This window comes from Carcharhinus amblyrhynchos, chromosome 7 (assembly GCF_965287045.1).
Source record: "Carcharhinus amblyrhynchos chromosome 7, sCarAmb.v2.hapA, whole genome shotgun sequence".
NCBI lineage: Eukaryota > Metazoa > Chordata > Chondrichthyes > Carcharhiniformes > Carcharhinidae > Carcharhinus > Carcharhinus amblyrhynchos.
In genome coordinates this window covers 39,609,438-39,632,528 of record NC_137330.1, presented here as the reverse complement: position 1 = coordinate 39,632,528, position 23,091 = coordinate 39,609,438, and the positions used below count along the sequence as shown (strand labels likewise).

Sequence of the window (23,091 nt, the reverse complement as noted above, 5' to 3'; positions counted from 1 at the left end):
TAAGTCTGAAATTCCTTTATTCATCTGTCAGATTCTTCTTAAATAAAAGTCCCACCTGGCAATCTTTTACCCAAAGTGTGCTACCTCATAATTTATTACTTTATCATTTTAGGTCTTTTCTAACCCTGCTGTTTTAGATTAGTTGGAATTTTTGTTCTAAGTCGCTCTCCTTAGTGAGTTCAAACTCCACACATTTAAAGATGGACTATGTATAATCACTGGTGCTGAACCTTAAAAAAGTATGATTAATTTAGATATGGTTTTCCTCATCATTTGAATGAAGCTTTTCTTCCTTTCATGAAAGCTCAGCGGTTCCACCATGATTTGTCATCCTTTGTTATGTCAACCTAGCATCCATGATATGAAACTTCGTTGTAAGTAGCGACGGGTATTGGATAGCATATTAGCCAGGACAGGCTGCTTGGCAGCGATGATGATTATGCTTGCTATATGGGCTGCTGTGAAGGAGGGAAAGCACTGTTGAGTGCATGTGTGATGAAATCTAGTTAACTACTACCTTCTCAGTACCTTTCCCTTATTGGAAAAAGACTACAGCATCAAGCTGTTTTTACCAATTTTGTTCATTAAAAATAGATTTATTTTTAGTATTTGCCTTTTGTCAATATCCTTTACCACTGTAGCTTCTCAAGCAAGTGCCAATCTGTCTTTTAAACATCTTAATTGACTTCTCATCTGTGACCCTCTGAGGCACTGTAATCTGCATTTTACAACTTATTGTGTGAACTAAACTTTTCCTAGATTTGGTCTGTATCTGCTTAACTCAGATTCTGGAATAATATTTCCTTGTTCTGTTTTCCTGTAGCACAGGGAAGTCACTCCTAATCTACTCTTGTTAATTCCCTTCACAATATTTAACATTTATACCAGCTGAAAATGGCCAACCTGGTCTGAAAAGACAAAGTCCAACAGTTCAAATATCTGTCTTTAGATTTCTAGCCATGTACTGTATTTGAGGTTGGTACTCTAACTATGATCTCAGACCACTTTACAGCTCAACCCCAGTCAGTAAATTTAAAGTTTTCTGAATATAGTAAGATTAGCCAGTGCACTGGAATATAAGGAAACATTGTGGAATTTTACGCCTGTTATTTGAGTTGCATTTTTTGCAGTTTGATTTGATAGTAGTAGAGGTGGGTACAATTTTGTCTTTTAAAACACGTTCAGATAGTTACATGGGTAAGATGGGTATAGAGGGATATGGGCCAAATGCAGGTAAATGCAACCAGCTTAGGGGTTTTAAAAAAAAAAGGGTGGCATGGACAAATTGGGCCAAAGGGCCTATTTCCATGCTATAAACCTCGATGGCTCTAATTGAATTCGTGCATTTGCTACTGAACAAAAGTTCCTGCTTTTCAGAATAAAGCAAGTGCAGTTTGCAATTCACGAAGTGGCTTAGTGGTATTGAAACTGAACTAGTGCTCCAGAAACCACGGGTAATGAGCACGGGGTCCCAGTTTTGAATCCTACCGCTGCAGATGTTGAAATCTGAATTGAATAAAAATCCTGAATTAAAAGTCTAATGATCACCAATGAAACCATTGTTGATTGTCATTGAAACCCATCTGTTCACTAATATCCTTTAGAGAAAGAAACCTGTCGCTCTTACCTGGGCTGGGCTATAGGCAATGTGGGTTGACTCTTAAATCCCCCTCAGGGACAATTAGGGATAGGCAATAACTGCTGACCTAGCCAACGACACCCACAATCCCGTGAAAGAACATAAAAAGGCAGACTGGGTTTTTCTTCCCTTGAGCAGAAAGGGAGCTTCGCCAAAAATGATGCTGTGGTGTGTCTCAGGGAGCAGTGTTGGGACTGCAATTGTTTACGATTTACATAGATGATTTGGAGTTGGGGACCAAGTGTAGTGTGTCAAAATTTGCATGATGGCACTAACATGGGTGGCAGAGAAAAGTGTGCTGAAAGTTTGCAAAGGAATATAGATAGTCTAAGTGAGTAGGCAAGGGTCTGGCAGATGGAGGACAATGTTGGTAAGTGTGAGGTCATCCATTTTTGTAGAAATAACAGCAAAATGGACTATTGTTTAAATGGTAAAAAATTGCAGCATGCTGCTGTGCAGAGGGACCTAGGTGTCCTCGTGTAAGAATCACAAGGAGTTGGTTTGCAGGTGCAGCAGGTAATTAAGAAGGCAAATGGAATTTTGTCCTTCATTGCTAGAGGGATGAAAATAAAAACAGCAAAGTTGTATTGCAGCTATATAGGGTGAGGCCACACATGGAGTACGATGGACAGTTTTGGTCTCCTTACTTGTGAAAAGATATACTGGCATGGAGGGTGTGCAGAGGAAATTCACTAGGTTGATTCCGGTGTTGAGAGGGTTGGCTTATGAGGAGAGACTGAGTAGACTGGGGCTGTACTCATTGGAATACAGAAGAATCAGGGAAAATCTTACAGAAACATATCAGATTATGAAGTGAGTAGATAAGATAGAAGCAAGGAAGTTGTTTCCACTGGCGGGTGAAACTAGAACTAGGAGACATGGCCTCAGAATAAGGGGAAGCAGATTGAGGACTGAGTTGAGGAGGAACTTCTTCACACAAAGGGTTGTGAATCTATGGAATTCCCTGCCCTGTGAACCAGTTGAGGCTACCTCATTGAATGTTTTTAAGGCAAGAATAGATAAATTTTTGAACAGTAAAGGAATTAAGGGTTATGGTGAGCAGGCAGTTAAGTGGAGCTAAGTCCTTGAAAAGATCAGCCATAATCTTATTGAACGGTGGAGCAGTTTTGAGGGTCCAGATGGCCTACTCCTGCTCCTAATTCTTATGTTCTTATTTCTTCTCTTCTGACCAAACAGATCTTACAATTTAGCCATCACTGGCAAGGCCGGACAGTTATTGGCCATCCATAGTTGCCTTGTGTAAGTGGCTTACTAGCCTATTTCAGAGGCATTGGATTGAGTGCATATAGACCAGAATGATAGCAGGATTTCTTCTCTTAAGGACAGTAAGCCAGTTAGGTTTTTAAGATAATCCACAAACTTTTTTTTTCCCCTGATATTTCAATATTTCCTTTTAATTTCCTGATTTATTTGCAACTGAATTCAAATTCTCAAACTGCCATGGTGGATTTGAATTCCTATTTGCTAGTTCAGGCCTCTGGATTACAACGACAATAGCATCACTGCTACACAACCACATCTGATCAGTCTAAATTGGTTCTGTTCACTTACCCCCTGTTGGTTGCTTTTATGGCAGTGGTACCAGTACAGATGTCCTATCGGAGAAGGATCCACTTAAGGTTCTTGAAGGTATTGTCAAGTCAGTACATGCCAATGTTGTGGATGGGTAAGTATATCTTTTACCTTAAAGAATCAAAAATACCCATTAAAATGCTTTTATTTTGATCTATTTAGGGAAAAAAAAACTTTTCTTTGTAACTTAGGGGTACCCTCGTATCTTCAGATGACCTCTTGACATGGTTGAGACCTTTTTGCAGTGATGCAGATTTGCCAGTGAAACCTCGTATTTATGTTCTGCAAGTTCTTGAGCAGGCATTTGATCTGAGTGATGAGGACAGCAAGTTACTTGTGCTTTTCAGAACACAAGCTGTTCTGAAAGTGTGCTGGCCGGAGAAACAGGTAGCTTTTATTTCTACGTTGTTTTCTTTTGTTTTCTAATGTGTAATTAGTGTGTTAGTAAAATTATTTCAAGAACGTACTAGGTTCTAACTGGAGCTGGAACTGATTGTCCTTGTATAGTGTCTCATTAAATAAAGAAAGTGAGTCAGCATGTCTGTTGAAATAGATTCTTTTTTAACTTCATTGTTTCATAGAATCATTTTGTGCCTCTTACAAATCTTACTTTGTGGAAGTTGTAGGCTGTGTAGAAGAAATGTTAGGATGTTCTAGTAAGGATTTTTTGTAACACTAAAAGTAAGCTCAACCCTGCTTCAAAACCAAAAAACTTAAGTTGTTTGCTTGCAAACGCAAATATCTATCAATTATTCCAAACCAAATGTTGTTTTGTCATGTAATAATGTGAGAATCCCAAGATTGCATTTCCCAACCACACATTTAACAGAATGCATGTGCTGTACCATGTACCTTATATTTACTGGATTTGTTTGTTTATCAGATCACCTCTATCTCTCCTACTTTCACTCACTCCCCTACTTATACTCGTCCTCTTGCACAGGCTCTTACGCTCAATTTCTCTTTCTCCCATTATCTCTATCTCTCTTCCCACCATCCCTCCTGAAAAGACTCATGTCTCTATCCTCACCTGTCTATTCATCCACTAAGATGTGGAAGATCTCATAACCCTTTTATTTTATTCACATGATATTTCAAGTAAGATGCGTTGCCTACTGTTTTTCATGGCAGGCTCTTATGACAGAGTACAAATCTCAGTGAACCTTACAAAGATTTGTGTGAAGGTACATTATCCTCTTAAATCAGGCTGTGTGGACCATAAAGAGTTTAATGTTTAATTAATTTTGAAGCACTAAAAATATAAGTTTTTATGGATTGTGGTGGTGCTAGGAGTTAAGCTCTTGCAAAATTTAAACTACTTCATTGAGGCAAATAGCTTTTGAACCATAAGGCATCACAGATGCTGAGACGGTAATGAATAGTTATCAGAATCAATAATTTAAAGGTATTCAATTTGCTGGAGACTTTTAATCTTTACTTGTCAGTTGATCTTGGAGACCTTCCTCAACCACTAGAGGGAGAAAATGTGCTTTTGGGATTCCCTTATCTATGTTCCTTTGGTTCTGTAATTTTCTAGTTACATGGTGCATGCATAATTAGAATCCAGAAAATGGGTTGTTTGTTTAAAGCACCTGAGAACTGACTTCTTCCACAGCCTTTACGCTAAGTACAGAAGCCTCAGTTGTACAGTACAAGCTTAACTCAGACTCTGCTACATAAATTAATGATCATATTTCACTAGCTGTAGATAACAGACCACTCAAGGTACTGCACTAATTTTTAGCCTGAAGGCTACGTTAACTGTAATTAGGTTTTTTTTCTGCATGTACCAATGCATCATTAGTAAAATTCAAATCACAGACAGCAATTTCTCAGTCCGACAGACCATTGCATTCAGTAAGGTGATGGTTGATGGTCCTTAGAGTGCAGTTGAAGCTCCACACACTACTTGGAAGCTAGAAATGTAACTTCAAAATGCCATCTTCATCCATTCTCTCACATAAGCAATATACTGCAAATAGTGGAAATCGGAAATAAGAACAGAAAATGCTGGATGTTGAGGCTTCTGGAGTTCACGATGAGAGCCATGGAATCAGGCCAGATGGGCAGGGTGGATGCGACCCCTAAAGAGAAAGCAACTTATGCCCACGTCAGGGAAAGCACGGGATGCCAGTCAACCTACAGATCAGCTGTCGAGGAGGCTTAAGTATACAGGAATGACAGCACTGAGCTGTCTGAATTATCCAGCCTGACTAAACAGGGTGCCTGTTAGCTCTGCATTTCCCTGAAGCAGAAAGCAAGCTCTCTTCTGGAACTGGGAGGGCACTTAAGCTGCGCCCTCCCACATTCCCAAGACTCATGCTTGTGGAACTAATTGGCCATCAAAAGTTAACCCATAACAACATCAGCACCTACAGTCTCAAAGTCAAGGAATGGGATTAAGCCGGAGGGTTCAGGGCTCTGGGTTAGTGGCATGGGATCAATCACTCACTCACAGCGGTTTGAGCTAGCAAGGTTGGTGATACGGAATTTCACCACTATCCAGCGAAATGCATATTTCGCGCTCTTGATAGACTAGACAAAGCTTTCAGAACTTTTAATCACGTTACAGCAAGGATGTCTGCTTCCACAATGCTGCATACAAACTTACTGAGTATGGACAGATACAATTTTTGCTCATCTTAAAAGTGATTTGCATAAACCATATACCAATCACAAGTGTACATTTGTTCTGAAGTCATTGAAATCCAATTACAACTAATAGTTCTGATTACTTCATGAATATAGTTAATCAGTTGCAGCCACAATATGCTTGTCTAATTATAATAACTGATCACTATTGAAGACCCCCTCCCCACACCTCCAGCCTTGGGAAGCTTGTTTGTGCTGTCGATCTGTAGGTGTGAGAGCATATCCGTAGCAGCTTCCTAGGGAACTCTGTGCTGTACTCTGCTCCATTCAATGACTTTAGTGTTTTTAACCCTTTCAACTGGAGTTGTACGCAAGCTTTATCTTACAGTTACGCAAATGGGGATGATGTTTGCTGGGCATCTGGCACATCAGATGTCAAAGAAAGGAATGCAAGCCTGGCATGTGTGGGCACAGCACATAAGCAGGGAGAGGTTGTGAGGAGAGAAGTTGCAGGAGCCTTGAGGAATCTTGTGGGAGGTTGTGTGTTGGAGCCCTGCTAGGGGAAGCATATGGAGTTGAGGAAACATTCCATCAAGTGACGATAAGGCGGGATGCAGAGAGGATACAGGGAGAGCATTTCCTGGCAGAATGGAGTAGGTCTTTCATCTTCTCATGGCATTGCACTCCATCCTCTTGGTCAGGCTGCTGGCCCTGACCAGTGCTCCCACTGTCTTGTGATCTTGCTGGAGGGTCTCCAGCCCACCTGAGAATGAATTGTTCCTTTTTTCTCCTCCACAGCATCCAACGTTCTGGTTCGAGATCCCTGATTAGAGATGTGTGGAACTGGCTTCCTCACTGCCATGCTCCTGGTAGGAATGAGGGCAAATTCTGTGGAGCCATTTAAATGCAACTCCCTCTTGATATGAAGCTTGGATGTGGGTGAATCACCACTGGCTGGGCAATTTTGTTTCTCTCCACCCCACACACACACACACACACACACACACACACCTCCCCCCCCGCACCTAAAATTTGTGGTCTGGATCCCATTGCCGGAGCCAGCAGGATTTGTACTTGTTTTTGTGCTGAAAATGACAGCCAAATTTGGGGAAAATTTCTGGGCCTAGTGGTTATTTTAAGCTCATATTGCATGAGGATTATGCCACAAGTATTACAGATTGTACTTTGCTGCCCTTCAGAAAAATGCTATCAATTAAATATTATTTGAGCCTATTCAGGTCCATCATTCTGCTTTGTAACACTAATCATAACATTTATCCTCAAAAATATGTTTTATTAGTGTCACAAGATAGCAAGTCCTCAGTGTATAAAACAGAGGATACCAACCATATAAATATGAAACAGAATCTGCATCCTTAGGGAAAGGTGAAACAAAAAGTATCTTTTTAAATAATAATTTAATGCTTATTGTAGTCCAAAGAGCATTGAAGTATTTTATGAAACAATGTTTCTATAATATTTTATCATTACCAGGTTCATGTCAGCGACATTGAGAATGAAGAGAAACGTTCCATGCTCTTTTCAGAGTTGTTAGACTCCAGCAATCAAGGGACTGAATTTCAGCATTTGGTGCTGCTCCTTCAGGCTTGGCCACCCATGAACAACGAAGACATGTAAGTGTCAGCATGCGTGACAGTGTGCTGTTATCCACAATAGTTAGAGCAGCAGAGCGAGGGAATGCTGGAAATTATGAGGATGTACCACACAAAACATAGACCATCAATTGAACACTTAATAATGCAGCTGCCCCCATTTATCTGCAGGATTTTTTTCAACTGAATTTTGGGGAAATTTCCAGTTTAGATTGAATTTGTACCTGAGGCTTTCCTGTAACTGTACTCTTAAAAACAGTGTAATTTTTAACAGGAGTAGGCAATTCAGACTTTTGAGCCAGTTCTACCATTCAATCACATCACGGCTGATCTGTATTTTAGCCGTATTTATCCATTTTTATTCCATATCCTTTAATATCCATCGATCTGCATTTTAAAATTTCAGTTAACCTAACCCAGCAGTTTTTTGAAGGGACAGAGTTCCAGGTTTTCACAACACTTTTTGAATTATTGAGTTTTTATTAACAGTAGTTAGGATACATATGCAGAAATATCTAAATGACATTTGTAAGGCATATTTGGAGCAGCAGAAGATTATTTCAACTGAATTTAAAATGTAAAACGGAAGTATTGAGGCAAAAATATGTGTAGGTTTTTGTTTCATAGGTTGAAATCTTTTGCTTTTGCTTTGTTTTAATCTCTGGTATACCTGATATTGTATAATTGATACGGCATTGTGCATAATGGTACCGTATACAGGTGGTAAGGGAACTTTACTAAATGGATTGCATTAAAAGTGTCAGTGGTATTAATATATACTACTGTGATTGCCTGCAATGTCCTTCGCTGTTAGCTGTACCACCAGAACTTTGGCCATTACCATTTTGCTCCATATGTTTGCTGTATGTCAGTGAGGGCAAGCAGAGGTGATCATATTTTGAAAATTTTCTCCTGGTTCATTCTCATGGATTATTCTGCAAGATATTTTTTCATTTCCAATCCCAGTAACTGAAAACATTTCCATTGCTAATGTAAAAACGAAGCACATATTTGTTTGTGCCACCATACTACTGTCCCATGTTGAAAGCAGATGCTTCATTTCACTTGCGTTGTAGTGTCACATGTTTTACTCGGATTTCATATTCAATAAATCACAATTCACTTGTTATTCAGTCAGACAAACCGGTAAAGAAAGCAGAACCTGTACCAATTAAAATGTTCCAAAGAAATTTCAAAATGTTTTCTAACTTTTTTCTGTAACTGAAATTTGAGCATTCAAATTAACTTTTGTAAGATAATTAGGACATATAAAATGACACAGTTTCATGAATATGATCAACTAAAAAATTACACTCAAAGAGAACAAAAGACTTGCATTTATCATAGTGCCTTTTATAACCTCAGGACACCCCAAAGCACTTTACAGCCAATGTAGTGTCTGAAGTGTAGTCACTGCTGTAATGTAGTAGCTTTATTAATATTAATAGCTTGTTTGGAAGCTCCAACTTTATTGCAAGGTCTGAAGTTGGGGTTGATATTCTTGTCACTGTTCTCACACTGTCAGCTGCCAAGAGTTTCCTATGCCTGCAGTTCAGAGAATGTTGCTGTCTGAGAAGATGTGCTGCTGTTATCTTGAAGTAGCGTGATTCACTGCTAGCATTATTTTCTCAACATTAGAGAATATAATTATGCCATTTCTCCCTCTCGCCATCACGATGGTATCATCTCACAATAGTCTGATTCTCCTTCTTATGGTTTACAATTATGCTGCTCCTTCTTTTTTCTCTTTTTTAATGCTATTCTTGCTACCTGCATTGCTCAAACTTTCATTCAAACTCCCTTTCCTTTGCTGTTCCTTTGCCTGCTAATCTTGATAACTGAAATCTAACTTTGCTAGATTTGGCAACTGTTCTCCTTTTTAAATCACCTTTGTTACTGGTATGAATCTGTGTTCTTGGTACCTGTCACCAATGGTTAAAAGTTTGGAGTTCTGATAAACTTTAGATATTCTACAGGGCTACAGTTGGTCACTGTGTTAAAAATAGTCCAAATATCATATACTTAAAAGTGTTCATTCTTTCCAGTATCTAATTAAAGGATAGCATAATACTGGTTTATTCAGGTAATCTTCTGATCCAATTGGGTATTGTGTTCTCATGTGTCCATCTTCCATGTTTCTGAAGATGGATTGAAGTGCTTAGTGACACAAAGATAGTTGTGAATTCTTAAGCTGCTTTATTTTACAGAGAGTTTGTAAATTAATACAGTAAGGAATGTAATCAAATCTCACCTTGATGCAATGAAGAGCAGAACCTTCTCATATCAAGATAAAGAAATGGTGTTCATATGAGCAAGTTTGCTTCTCTTTTCTTTGTGCATGTTCCAGCCACATTACATCTCTTAAAGAGATATAGGGCAGGATTTTACGGCCGCGCTCTCCCAAAACCGGAAAATCCTGCAAGGTCAACATGGTGTCCTCCCGCTGCCCCCGCCTGCTACAATTCTTGTCACGGGCGGGACAGTTAAATTCCAATGATAGGCTAGCTTTATTCATTGGTAGTCACACACAATATTGACCTCCTGTTGATGCCATCAGCCTGATTCGCACTAGGATGCAGAGGTCATTCAAATGAGCGTGAAGTTTGTGTGTTGCCTGTATTATAGTCAATAGATTGGCTTAATTGTGCATTGTGATCCATGTGCCTGCATTCTATCAAAATTTGCCTCCTCAACTTCTCCATCCTGGCCTGAGTCCCACTCTGCTGCTCCCCATCTCTCTCTCTCTCTTCCCCCCCCTTCCTGCTCTTATACTCCCCGCTCTATCTCTCTCCCACTCCCTGAATCAGAGTAGACTGGATAGCAGAGCATGGTGGCTAACAGAATGACCTAGTGTGGTGGTGAACAGCTGTCAGGTCAGAAGGTGGGAGCTAAGATAATCTTAATATTTGCAACAATTAACTTAAAGCAGTAGTTTTTTTTATTGAATATTGAATACCTGCAATAAAATTCAAACAGAAAATGCTTATCGATCTGTCAGCAGCAGAAATTTAAAAAAGGGGATTTAATTTTTCAGGTAGAGACAGTCGACATGCATGTTTCTTAAGAACCTGTTGTTCATTTCCAACATTTTGGACAGGTTAGCAACATGGGAAGATTTGTTAATATGGTGGCTGAACAAACCCTAATGCTGTAAACATGAAGAAATATCTAATATGTATGGTTTCTGTATGTTCTATTGTTTTGGCTATTTTACAATGTTTTGGTAAACTGAAAAATGTGAGCATTATACAAATTTTAAACACATTCATTTCATGCTTTCAAGATCACCATATCGATTGAGAATATCTTTCTGAAGTTATTACCCCGAAATTAAATAATTTCACCATTTGTTTTTACAATTTTTGAGATTTATATAATTAACGTCATAGAGGTTTACAGCATGGAAACAGGATCTTTGGTCCAACTTGTTCATGCTGCCCAATTTTTTTAAACCACTAAGCTAGTCCCAATTGCCCGTGTCTGGCCCATATCCTTCTATACCCATTTCATCCATGTAACTATCTAAATGCTTTTTAAAAAGTCAATATTGTACCCACCTCTACTACTACATGTGGCACTTTGTTCCAGATACTCACCACCCTCTGAGTGAATAATTTGCCCCTCTGGACCTTTTTGTATCTCTCCCCTCTCACCTCAAATAATACAATATTGCAAGGAGACAGAGATGTGGACAGGTTTGGCAGAACTTGGAGCTTAGGCAGCTGAAGGCACAACTGCTGTTGGAAGGAAATCGGAAGCATAAGAAGCTGATGGAAGGAAATCGGAAGCACCATTATGGAGGAGTGTAGAGATTTCCGAGGGTTAGAGAACTGGTGGAGTTACAGAAAGAGAGGATCAAATCCATTGAGGGATTTGAAAACCGGGAAGAGAATTTTACATGTGAGGTATTGCTAGACCATGAGTTCTTGTAGGTCTGCAAGCAGAGGTGTGATTGACGAACAGGACTTGGTGTAGACTAGGGCCAACTCAAGTTTATGGAGGATGGTAGATCAGCCAGCAGACCATTGAATAATCCAAGAAAGGCATGAATGAGGGTTTCAGTTGCAAGTCGGCCGGACCAATTTAGAGAGGTGATAATTGAGGTGGAAATTCCTGCATTCATCATTACACCTAATCTTAATTTGGTTTCTGTAAGGGTAAAGCAGTACCGAAATGCATCAAAAGTCAAATGTAACTTTAGAATCTTCAGATAGTGATTATGTTGTAAATTGCTAGAACATTAACAAAACTTATCTTCCTTATTAAAACAACTTCTCCTGTACAGGTCAACTGAGAAAGACAGTGCTTGGATTAAGCTTGTTATTGCCATGTTGGCAAAGTGTGTCCCTGAACAGAGAGTTACTACTGGAAATGAAATACTTGCCATCTGCCGCTCTCTCTATTTGACAAAGCACAACCTACCATTTCAGGTAATCGTAGAGTCTTTTTTCCAAAGTTGTAGTCAAGTCTAATCTGTGTTGCTTGTATTAACATGTAATGAAAACTGGTTCCCTTGGTACAAATCTCACTAATCTGCTGTTGACAATCTAACCAAGATAGACCAGTGGCTTTTATAATCCTGTAAAAACTAAATTTTCACAACTAAAATCTGTTCATTCAAAACAATTAAAGTCAGAATTTATATTCTCTCAAATCTGCATGATGCTGATTGGTGCATTTACACCACAGGACCAACAATGCCCTCTTGAAATGTCGCTGCTGATAATCAGTCTGAAACTGACAACTGCGCTGAAATAAAATGCAATGTGACTCATGCTTTCATAGACCTGAGTCTTATTGTACAGCCCCAAAGAAATTTCCAGATATTCCTGGTGTGCAGCACACTGTATAATTTTACCATCAGAAGTGGTATAATGAATCTGCAGTTGAAGAGGATGCTGGCAATAAGCCCAAAGGTAGAAAGTTGCCTGCTGCGTTGGAGCTGCCACAATGAAGATAAATCCAAAATACCTAATAGCAATTTCAGTTGTGGTTACTTGAGTGCATGTTCTGCTGTAAACAAGTTCTCAATGAACCAGACATAAACTATGCCCACAATTGCACACAAACTTGGCCTCAACAAACAAAATTACAGCACAGAGATAAGCCCTTCGGCCTTCCAAGCCTGGACCGACCATGCTGCCCGACTGAACTAAAACCCCCTACGCTTCCGGGGATTATATCCCTCTATTCCCATCCTATTCATGTATTTGTCCAGATGCCTCTTAAAACTTCCTGTTGTATCTGCTTCCACTACTTTCCCCAGCAGCGAGTTCCAGGCACCCACCATCCTCTGTAAAAACAAAACTTGCCTCGTACATCTCCTTTAAACCTTGCCCCTAGCACCTTAAACCAATGCCCCCTAATAATTGATTCTTCTACCCTGAGCAAAAGCTTCTGACTATCCACTTTGTCCATGCCCATCATAATCCTGTAGATTTCTGTCAGGTCAACCTCCGTCATTCCAGTGAGAATAAATCAAGTTTCTCCAAACTCTCCTTGAAGCTAATGCCCTCCGTGGTAGGCAACATCCTGGTAAATCTTTTCTGTACCCTCTCCAAAGCCTTCACATCCTTCTGGTAGTGTGGCAACCAGAATTGGACATTATATTCCAAGTGCAGCCTAACTAAGGTTCTATAAAGCTGCAACATGACTTGCCAATTTTTAAACTCAGTGCCCCAGCAGATGAAGGCAAGCATGCCGTATGCCTTCTTGACTACGTTCTCCACCTGCATTGCCATTTTCAGTGACCTATGTTCCTGTACGCCTAGATCCCTCTGCCTATCAATACTCTTAAGCCTCATCTACTATTAATGCATATCTGTTCATCTCTGGGGTTAGAAATTTCTCCCACTGCAATGAACTACATGCAAAGTGGAAATGCAGCTGATATGTTATTTAAAAATTATCTACTGTAACTATTTTTTTTCTTCAATTTTCCCCTTTTAGTGCAGCGTATAGTAAGTGGCAGTACCTAGGGGGAGAAAGTAGTGGTATTTAATGAGTAACTCTAGAGATAGCTGCTTACCACCTCCTCATGAATCATAAGGTGTCTATAGATTTACACATCCAGTGTAAGAGGTCATTGGATAGATAAGTGGGCGATACCATCAGCTACTATTTTGACTCATTATTCACCAACTTCACAAAATTAATGGAGTTGACCTTACCACTGCTTCTGCTCAGATTAAAAATGCAGGAGCCTAGTTATTAAATCTGGATCCTTATGCTAGTTATGGCTTAGCTGCTCTTGCCACCTTTAAGTTTAATAGTGTCACAAGTAGGCTTACATTAACACAGCAATGAAGTTATTGTGAAATTCCCCTAGTTGCCACATTCCAGCGCAGGTTCGGGGACACTGAGGGAGAATTTAGCACGGCCGTTGCACCTAACCAGTACATCTATTGGACTGTGGGAAGAAACTGGAGCACCCAGAGGAAACCCGAGCAGACACCGGGAGAATGTACAGACTCCACATAGACAGTGACCCAAGCTGGGAATCGAACCTAGGTCCCTGGTGCTGAGAGGCTGCAGCGCTAAATACTGTGCCACCATGCTGCCCATTAACTAATCTTAACTAAGTCCATGGGGAAACCCAATTTTCTCACCTGCCAGCCTACATTAAAATTTGAAATCAAATTTAACACTCACTATTGATGCAGTTTACATCCCACCCCATGCAGATGTGAAGACTAAGCTGGACGGAATATATGCCACCACAAGTAGCCTAGAGACAAAACATCTCAAGGCCTTGTTCATCGTGACCAGGAATTTCAATCATGCCAAAGAGCATCCCAAGATACCACCAAACACCATCTCCTGTTCCACCAAAGGTCCAAACATCCAAGACCACTGCTACGTAAATATCAAACATGCCTCCCGTTCTATCATCCACCCACACTTCAGGGAATCAGATCACAAGACTATGCTCCTGCTCCCGGCATACAAGCAAAAACTGAAGTGGGAGAATCCACCAAAATAAGTTGTGCAATGTTGATCTGAGGAATTGGATGATCTCTTACGGAATTGCTTTGAATCAATATTTAAAATCTCAGTGACTAGCCTGAATGAGTACGCCGTTATACTAACTGACTTCATTAATAAGTGTGTAGAAGACTGACTTTGGCTTTAAATAAAGAATATAAGTGACTAACATCTCAAAACTGGATAACGTAGAAATTTCATGGATCTAATTTTCTAAGAAGCAAATCTGCATGTTTCCCGACTGGAAATCATGGATGAACAAGAATATCCACTGCTTGCTGAAGTCCGTGTCTGAGGCTTTCAAGTCAGGCGATCCTGACCTGAACAAGAAATCCAGATATGACCTACGGCGATCCATCAAAGATGCTAAAAGACAGTACCGGACAAAGCTAGAGTCCCAGGCTAGCCACACAGATTCCTGTCGACTATGGCAAGGTCTGCAAGACATAACAGGCTATAAGATGAAAGCATGTAAAATTGCCGGCTCCAACGCATTCCTTCACTGATGAGCTCAACACGTTCTATGCCCATTTTGAGCAAGAGGTCAGCAAGAGCACACCAGAAGCCCCAGAGGAACCAGTATCCAAGGTCACCATCACAGATGTCAGAGCAGCCTTCTCGAAGGTCAACCCATGGAAAGTGACTGGGCCAGATGTGGTACCCGCACAAGCAATCAGATCCTGCACTGACCAGCTAGCAGGGATATTCGTAGACATCTTTTAACCTTTGTCTGCACCAATCTGAGGTCTCTATCTGCTTCAAAAAGATGACCATCATCACAGTACCAAAGAAAAACCAGACAGCGTGCCTTAATGACTATCGTCTGGTGGCTCTGACATCTATCATTATGAAGTGTTTAGAAAGGTTAGTCATGGCACAATCGATTCCAGCCTCCGAGATTGCCTGGGTCCGCTACAGTTCGCCTACCGCTACAACAGGTCCACAGCAGACGCCTTCTCCCTGGCCCTACGCTCAACCCTATAACACCTAGACAACAAAGACACCTATGTCAGACTCCTATTTATTGACTACAGCTCGGCCTTCAACACCATAATTCCAAAAAAACTGATCCCCAAACTCCATGGCCTGGGGCTTAGCTCCTCCCTCAGGAACTGGGTCCTAGACTTCCTAACCCACAGACTGCAATCAGTGAGGATAGGCATCAACAACTCCATGATCATCCTCCACACCAGTGCCCAAAAGGCAGTGTCCTCAGCCCTTTACTATTACTCCTTATTCACCTATAATTGTGTGGCCAAAATCCCCTCCAACTCATTTTTCAAGTTTGCTGATGACACCTCAGTAATGGGTCAGATCTCAAACAATGATGAGACGGAGTACAGGAATGAGATAGAGAATCTGGTGAACTGGTGCAACAATAATAATCTCTCCCTCAGTGTCAAAAAAATGTAGGAGATTGTCATCAATTTCAGGAAGCAGAGCCCCTGTCTACGTCAACAAGGGCAAAGTGAAAATGGTCGAGAGCTTCAAGTTTCTAGATGTCCAGATCACCAACAACTTGTCCTGCTCCCTCCATGTTGACGCTATAGTTAAGAAAGCGCACCAACACCTCTACTTTCTCAGGAGGCTAAGGAAATTTGGCATATCTGCTATGACTGTCAACAACTTTTACAGATGCACCTTGGAAGCATTCTTTCTGGTTGCATCATTGCTTGGTACGGATCTCGTTCTGTCCAAGACTGCAAAAAACTACAAAGTGTTGTGAACGAAGACCAGTCCATTATGCAAACCAGCTTCCCATCCATTGACTATGTCTACACTTCTTACTGCCTTAGAAAAGCAGTCAGCATAATCAAGGATCCTGGACATATTCTCTTCCACCACCTTCCGTTGGGAAAAATATACAAAAGTCTGAGGACACCTACCAATCGGCTCAAGAACAGCTTCTTCCCTGCTGCCATCAGGCTTTTGAATGGACCTACCTGATATTAAGTTAACTTTTCTCTACACCCTAGCTATGACTGATACGTGACATTCTGCACTCTCCCCTTTCCTTCTCCATGTAGGTATGCTTTGTATAGTGCGCAAGGAATAATACTTTTCACTGTATATTAATACATGTGACAATAATAAATCAAATCAAGTCACTTTTGTGATGCTTGAGACAGGGCACTGAAAAGCTTTACTTCATTGCTTCGTTCTCAGTCTTCACTGTAAGTGGTTAGCACTGCTGCCTCACAGCGCCAGGGGCCTTAGTTCAATTCCAGCTTTGAGTAACTGTGGAATTTGCATGTTTTCCCAATGTCAGGGGTTTCCTCCTGTGCTTGCAAAAATGTGCAGGTTAGGTGGTTAGCCATGCTAAATTGGCACTTAATGTCCAAAAATGTATAGATTAGAGCAATTAGTGGGGTAAATATGTGGAGTGGGCCTGGATAAAATACTCTATCAGAGAGTTGGCGGCCTCCTTCTGCACTGTAGATATTCTAGTGTGCTAATAGGGCTGCTGAAAATCAACATTAAGGTGTTGAATTTCTTGGAACGTTATCCACTCCAGTAGGGTAACTTCACATGTAAACAGGCTTTTGCAACAGTGGAGTGAGAGATGTCCTGAGAAAATTCCAGGTTTTTGAAACTCAGCCTTTGGAAATAGCAGTTTCAATCATCAGGCAAACTAACTCTGCATGGTCAGATTTATATATATGCCAGTCAGGAAGTGGTTCTACAAGAGTACACAAGATGATCCGGACTTTGGCCTATTAAGAGAAAAGGGCAGAATGCAGGATCTAAATCCAGGAAATTCTCCTTTTACTTCCCAAGTGTGAATAATAAATGTAATAGTTACTGTAATATCCAGCTTTTTGCAGGAAAACAGCCAAGTACGTCTTACACGATTCAAAACAGGAAAAACTACACAAAGCATAAATAATTGGTGAAGGCATCAGGGGAAAATCTTAATTCAGTCTTAGTTACTTTGTTATGTCAAATTAATACTTTCTATGAAGCTAATTGAGAATTAGTGGTGATTTCCAAGGCTTCAGAAATATTCTTCAGCTGGCTGGCCGAGTACAGACCCAACAACATTCAGGCAACTCCAGGACAAAGCAGACCAATTGATCAGCATCCCATCCATCACCTTAAACATTTTCTAGTGTATAATCTGCAAAATGCACTGCAGCAACTCACCAAAACCCTTTCAACAGCACCTTCCAAACCTACAACCTCGACCAACTCAGGAGAAGGGCAGCAGATGTATGAGAGCACCGTGAACTGTTAATTCCGTTCCAAGCCCCCACACCATTCTGACTTGGACCTGTATCGCTGTTCCTTTACTATCACTGAGTCAAAATCTTGAAAATTCCTTCCTAACAGCACTGTGGGTGTACCTGTACCAATGAACTGCAGCGATTCAAGAAGGTGGTTTACCGCCACTTTCTCGAGGGCACTTAGGGATATGAAATAAATGCTTGTCCAGCCAATAACACCCACATCCCTGAAATCATAAACTATTTTTTAAAAAAAATCCACATCATTTATTTATATTGTTGCATTGGCTACTAAGTCACATTGAACATTTTATAACATTAAGGAATTCTCAAAGTAGTAACAATTTGTACTGATTAGTTGAGGTTCTCTTGTTGTGAAGTCATGTTTTATCAAAAAATACTTTATCAATTGCTGACCTGGAAATCACTGACAACGTTTTTAAAAAGAACTAAAATAGCAAAATGTCAAGATGGCCACCGAGAATGAGGTGACTTTAGTAATTTCTATGGAATCCGAATGATCTTAAGTCTCAAAAGTTTTTAATTAAATCTGAATGGGTGTCCTCTCTCTTGAATGACATGCTGAGGCAAAACCATCTGTGGAACTCGCACCTTCTGTTGTCTGTGGACTTGCCAAAAGTCTTATCCATGACCTCACCATTCTCAACCTCCTGTACACTGGAGCTACAATTCAGGTTCCCATCCCTCTGCTGAATTAGGGTTTAAACTAATTCAGCGAGGGGATGGGAACCTGAATTGTAGCTCCAGTGTACTGGAGGTTGAGAGTGGTGAGACCATGAATAAAGTTTCAAGGTCACAAAAGTGTACTGGCAGGCAGGAAGGTGGTTTGAGGTGTATCTACTTCAACGCCTGGAGCATCCAGAATAAGGTGGGTGAACTTGCAGCATGGGTTAGTACTTGGACTTCGATATTGTGGCCATTTCAGAAACGTGGATAGAGTAGGGACAGGAATGGTTGTTGCAGGTTCTGGGGTTTAGATGTTTCAGTAAGATCAGGGAAGATGGTAAAAGCAGGGGAGATGTAGCATTGTTAGTCAGGGACAGTATTGCGGTGGCAGAAAGGACGTTTGATGAGGTAGTATGGGCTAAGGTTAGAAACAGGAAAGGAGAGGTCACCCTGTTGGGAGTTTTCTATAGGCCTCCAAAAAGTTCCAGAGATGTAGAGGAAAGGATTGCAAACATGATTCTGGATAGGAGCAAAAGTAACAGGGTAGTTGTTATGGGGGATTTTAACTTTACAAAGATTGACCGGAAAAGCCATAGTTCGAATACTTTAGATGGGCCAGTTTTTGTCCAGTGTGTGCAGGAGGGTTTCCTGACACAGTATGTAGATAGGCCAACAAGAGGTGAGGCCGCATTAGATTTGGTTCTGGGTAATGAACCAGGCCAGGTGTTAGATTTGAAGGCAGGTAAATACTTTGATGATAGTGACCACAATTCAGTTACATTTATATTAGCGATGCAAAGAGGTAGGTATATACCGCAGGGCAAGAGTTATAGCTGGGGGAAAGGAAATTATGATATGATTAGGTGAGATTTAGGATGCATCGGAGGTGGAAGGAAGCTGCAGGGGACGGGCACAGTTGAAATGTGGAGCTTGTTCAAGGAGCTGTGTGTCCTTGATAAGTATGCACCTGTCAGGCAGGAAGGATGTGGTCGAGCGAGGGAACCGTGATTTACTAAAGAAGTTAATGAAGAGAAAGAAGGAGACTTATGTCAAGATGAAATGTGAAGGCTTAGTTAGGGCACTTGAGAGTTACAAGTTAGCCAGAAAGGACCTAAAGAGAGAGCTAAGAAGAGCCAGAAGGGACATGAGAAGTCTTTGGCAGGTAGGATCAAGGAAAACCCTAAAAATTTCTATAGGTATGTCAGAAATAAAAGAATGACTAGGGTAAGATTAGGGCCAGTCAAGGACAGTAGTGGGAAGTTGTGTGTGGACTCCAAAGAGATAGGAGAGATGCTAAATGAATATTTTTCATCAGTATTTACACAGGAAAAAGACAGTGTTGTCAAGGAGAATACTGAGATACAGGTTATTAAACTAGACAGGATTGAGGTTCATAAGGAGGAGGTGTTAGCAATTCAGGAAAGTATGAAAATAGATAAGTCCCCTGGGCCGAATGGGATTTATCTAGGATTGTCTGGGAGGCTAGGGAGGAGATTGCAGAGCTTTTGGCTTTGATCCTTAGGTCGTCATTGTCTACAGGAATAGTGCCAGAAGACTGGAGGGTAGCAAATGTTGTCCCCTTGTTCAAGAAGGGGAGTAGAGGCATCCTTGGTAATTATAGACCAGTGAGCCTTACTTGTGTTGTGGGCAATGTTTTGGAAAGGATTATAAGAGAGAGGATTTATAATCACCCAGAAAGGAATAATTTGATTAGGGATAGTCAACACGGTTTTGTGAAGGGTGGATCGTGCCTCACGAACCTTATTGAGTTCTTTGAGAAGGTAACCAAAGAGGGTAAAGCAGTTGATATGGTGTACATGGATTTCAGTAAAGCGTGTGATAAGGCTACCCACAGTAAGCTATTGCAGGTACAGAGGCGTGGGATTGATGGTAATTTAGCAGTTTGGATCAGAAATTGGTTAGCTGCAAGAAGACAGGGTGGTGGTTGATGGGAAATGTTCATCCTGGAGTTCAGTTACTAGTGGTGTATCACAAGCATCTGTTTTAGGGCACTGCTGTTTATCATTTTTATAAATGACCTGGATGAGGGCATAGAAGGATGGGTTAGTAAATTTGTGGATGACAAGAAAGTCGGTGGAGTTGTGGACAATGCGGAAGAATGTTGCAGGTTACAGAGGGACATTGATAAGCTGCAGAGCTGGGCTGAAAGGTGGCAAATGGAGTTTAATGTGGAAAAGTGTGAAGTGATTCACTTTGGAAGGAGCAACAGGAATACAGAGTACTAGGCTAATGGTAAGTTACTTGGTAGTGTGGATGAGCAGAGAGACCTCGGTGTCCATGTGCATAGATCCCTGAAAGTTGGCACCCAGCTTGATAGGATTGTTAAGAAGGCGTACTATGTGTTGGCTTTTATTGGTAGAGCGATTGAGTTTAGGAGCCATGCAGTCATGTTACAGCTGTACAAAACTGTGGTGCGGCCGCACTTGGAGTATTGCGTACAGTTCTGGTCGCTGCATCATAGGAAGGATGTGGAAGCCTTGGAAAGGGTGCAGAGGAAATTTACCAGGATGTTGCCTGGTATACAGGGAAGGTCTTATGAGGAAAGGCTGAGGGACTTGAGGCTGTTTTCGTTAGGGAGAAGAAGGTTAAGAAGTGACTTAATAGAGGCATACAAGATGATCAGAGGGTTAGATAGGATGATGTGGGTATGCCGGCGTTGGACTGGCGTAAACACAGTAAAAATGCTCTGTCTGAGGCCAGAACTCTCCATTCACCTGACGAAGGGGCTAACCCCGAAAGCTTATGAGTATATTATCAAATAAATAGGTTGGACTAAAACCTGGTGTTGTCAGACTTTCTACTTAGATAGGATGGACAGTGTGAATCTTTTTTCCTCAGATGGAGATGGCTAGCACGAGGGGACATAGCTTTAAATTGAGGGGTGATAGATATAGGACAAATGTCAAAGGTAGGTTTTTTACTCGGAGTAATAAGAGCGTGGCATGTCCTGTCTGCAACAGTAGTGGATTTGCCAACATTAAGGTCATTGGATAAACATATGGATGATATTGGAATAGTGTAGGTTAGATGGGCTTTAGATTGGTTTCACAGGTCGGCGCAACATCGAGGGCCGAAGGCGTTATTGTACTGCGTTATTATGTTCTATGTTCTAAAACTCAACATCCATCAACTCCCATACTCTGTTTCTGAACTGGAAACTTAACAAAGAGAACTGTACAAAAAACAGTTAATCACAGGCAGATGTGAATAGCCAGCATCCATTCTCCATTATGTAGCAGTAGTTTCTAACTTTGAATCATTTATAAAGACAATGGAAGTATTGATCAGGTGGTCACACAGTCAAAACTGACTGCAGGTAATCAAACTTAATTCTAAGCACCAGGGTAACACAAGCCGGTCTGGAAATTAACAGCACAGAAGACCCTGTGTGGGTCTTTCTCCCTCTCTATCTACTTTTGCAATGTTTTTATTATTTATTAGTGTCACAAGTAGGCTTACATTAACACTGCAATGACGTTACTGTGAAAATCCCCTAATCACCACACTCTGGTGTCTATTCGGCTACACTGAGGGAGAATTTAGGATGGCCAATGCACCTGACTAGCACGTCTTTTGGACTGTGGGAGGAAACGGCGCACCTAGAGGAAGTCCACGCAGACATGGGGAGAACATGCAGACTGCACAGACAGTGATCCAAGCCTGAAATCGAATCTGGGTGCCTGAGGCGGTGGCTGAATCATCTCTGCTGTTTCTGACTAACCATGTGCTGCAGGCAGAGATATTTTTCAAGAACTCAGCACAGTTGCTGCTATCTCCAGAAGACCAGATAACTCATCCGTTTACACCCTTAAACTGGCTCGAGGGCAAAACCAGAACAACCACAGATCTTAGCCTGGATCCACTCAAGTCACCAACCTATGAGAACCATATCACTTCAAATTTTATTGGACTTTAACAATATAACTTAATCTGGTCTCCCACTTTGTAATCTATTTTTGTGTGTGTGTACCCGAATATCTTGAGTGTGCAAGAAAGTTGGAGCATTTTGTTATTTTTCTTTGATTGGGTTAAGGGCAATAAATACTATCCCATCTTTTCTTAAATAAAGGCTCAGGGATACCTATCTGTATATTTCACAGTCACAGCATGTAAACAGTTAAACACTTAAGAACATAAGAAATAGGAGCAGGAGTAGGCCAACTAGCCCTTCGAGCCTGCCCCGCCATTCAGTAAGATCATGGCTGATCTGTCGTGGCTCAGTTCCACATTCCCGCCCTCTCCCCATAACCCTTAATCCCCTCTCTTATCAAAAACCCATCAACCCGCGTCTTAAAAATATTCAGCGAGGTAGCCTCCACCACTTCAACGGGCAGAGAATTCCAGAGATTCACCACCCTTTGAGTGAAGAAGTTCCTCCTCAACTCCGTTCTAAACCGCCCCCCCTTTATCTTGAGGCTGTGCCCCCTAGTCCTACTATCCTTTCTGAGCGGGAAGAGTCTCTCCATCTCTATCCTATCCATCCCATTCAGCATCTTATACGTCTCAATGAGATCTCCCCTCATTCTTCTAAACTCTAACGAGTACAAGCCTAATTTATTCAGCCTCTCCTCATAGCTCAACCCCCTCAACTCCGGCATCATCCTAGTAAACCTCCTCTTCACTCCCTCCAAGGCCAAAATATCCTTGCGTAAGTACGGCGCCCAAAACTGCACACAGTACTCCAGCTGCGGCCTCACCAATGCCCTATACAGCTGCAGCAAGACCTCCCTACTTTTAT

The 23,091-nt window shown here is 41.2% G+C and overlaps 1 protein-coding gene across 1 annotated transcript in view; it reads left to right on the top strand.

Moving 5' to 3' along the window:
* Positions 1 to 23,091, top strand: part of nbas (NBAS subunit of NRZ tethering complex) — a 240,443-nt gene that overhangs the window by 199,185 nt on the left and 18,167 nt on the right. The window contains exons 47-50 of the mRNA XM_080192176.1: positions 3,237 to 3,326; positions 3,424 to 3,619; positions 7,319 to 7,458; positions 11,723 to 11,867. Of these exons, the coding sequence (XP_080048302.1) occupies positions 3,237 to 3,326; positions 3,424 to 3,619; positions 7,319 to 7,458; positions 11,723 to 11,867 (571 nt within the window). The remainder of the gene's footprint in view (positions 1 to 3,236; positions 3,327 to 3,423; positions 3,620 to 7,318; positions 7,459 to 11,722; positions 11,868 to 23,091) is intronic.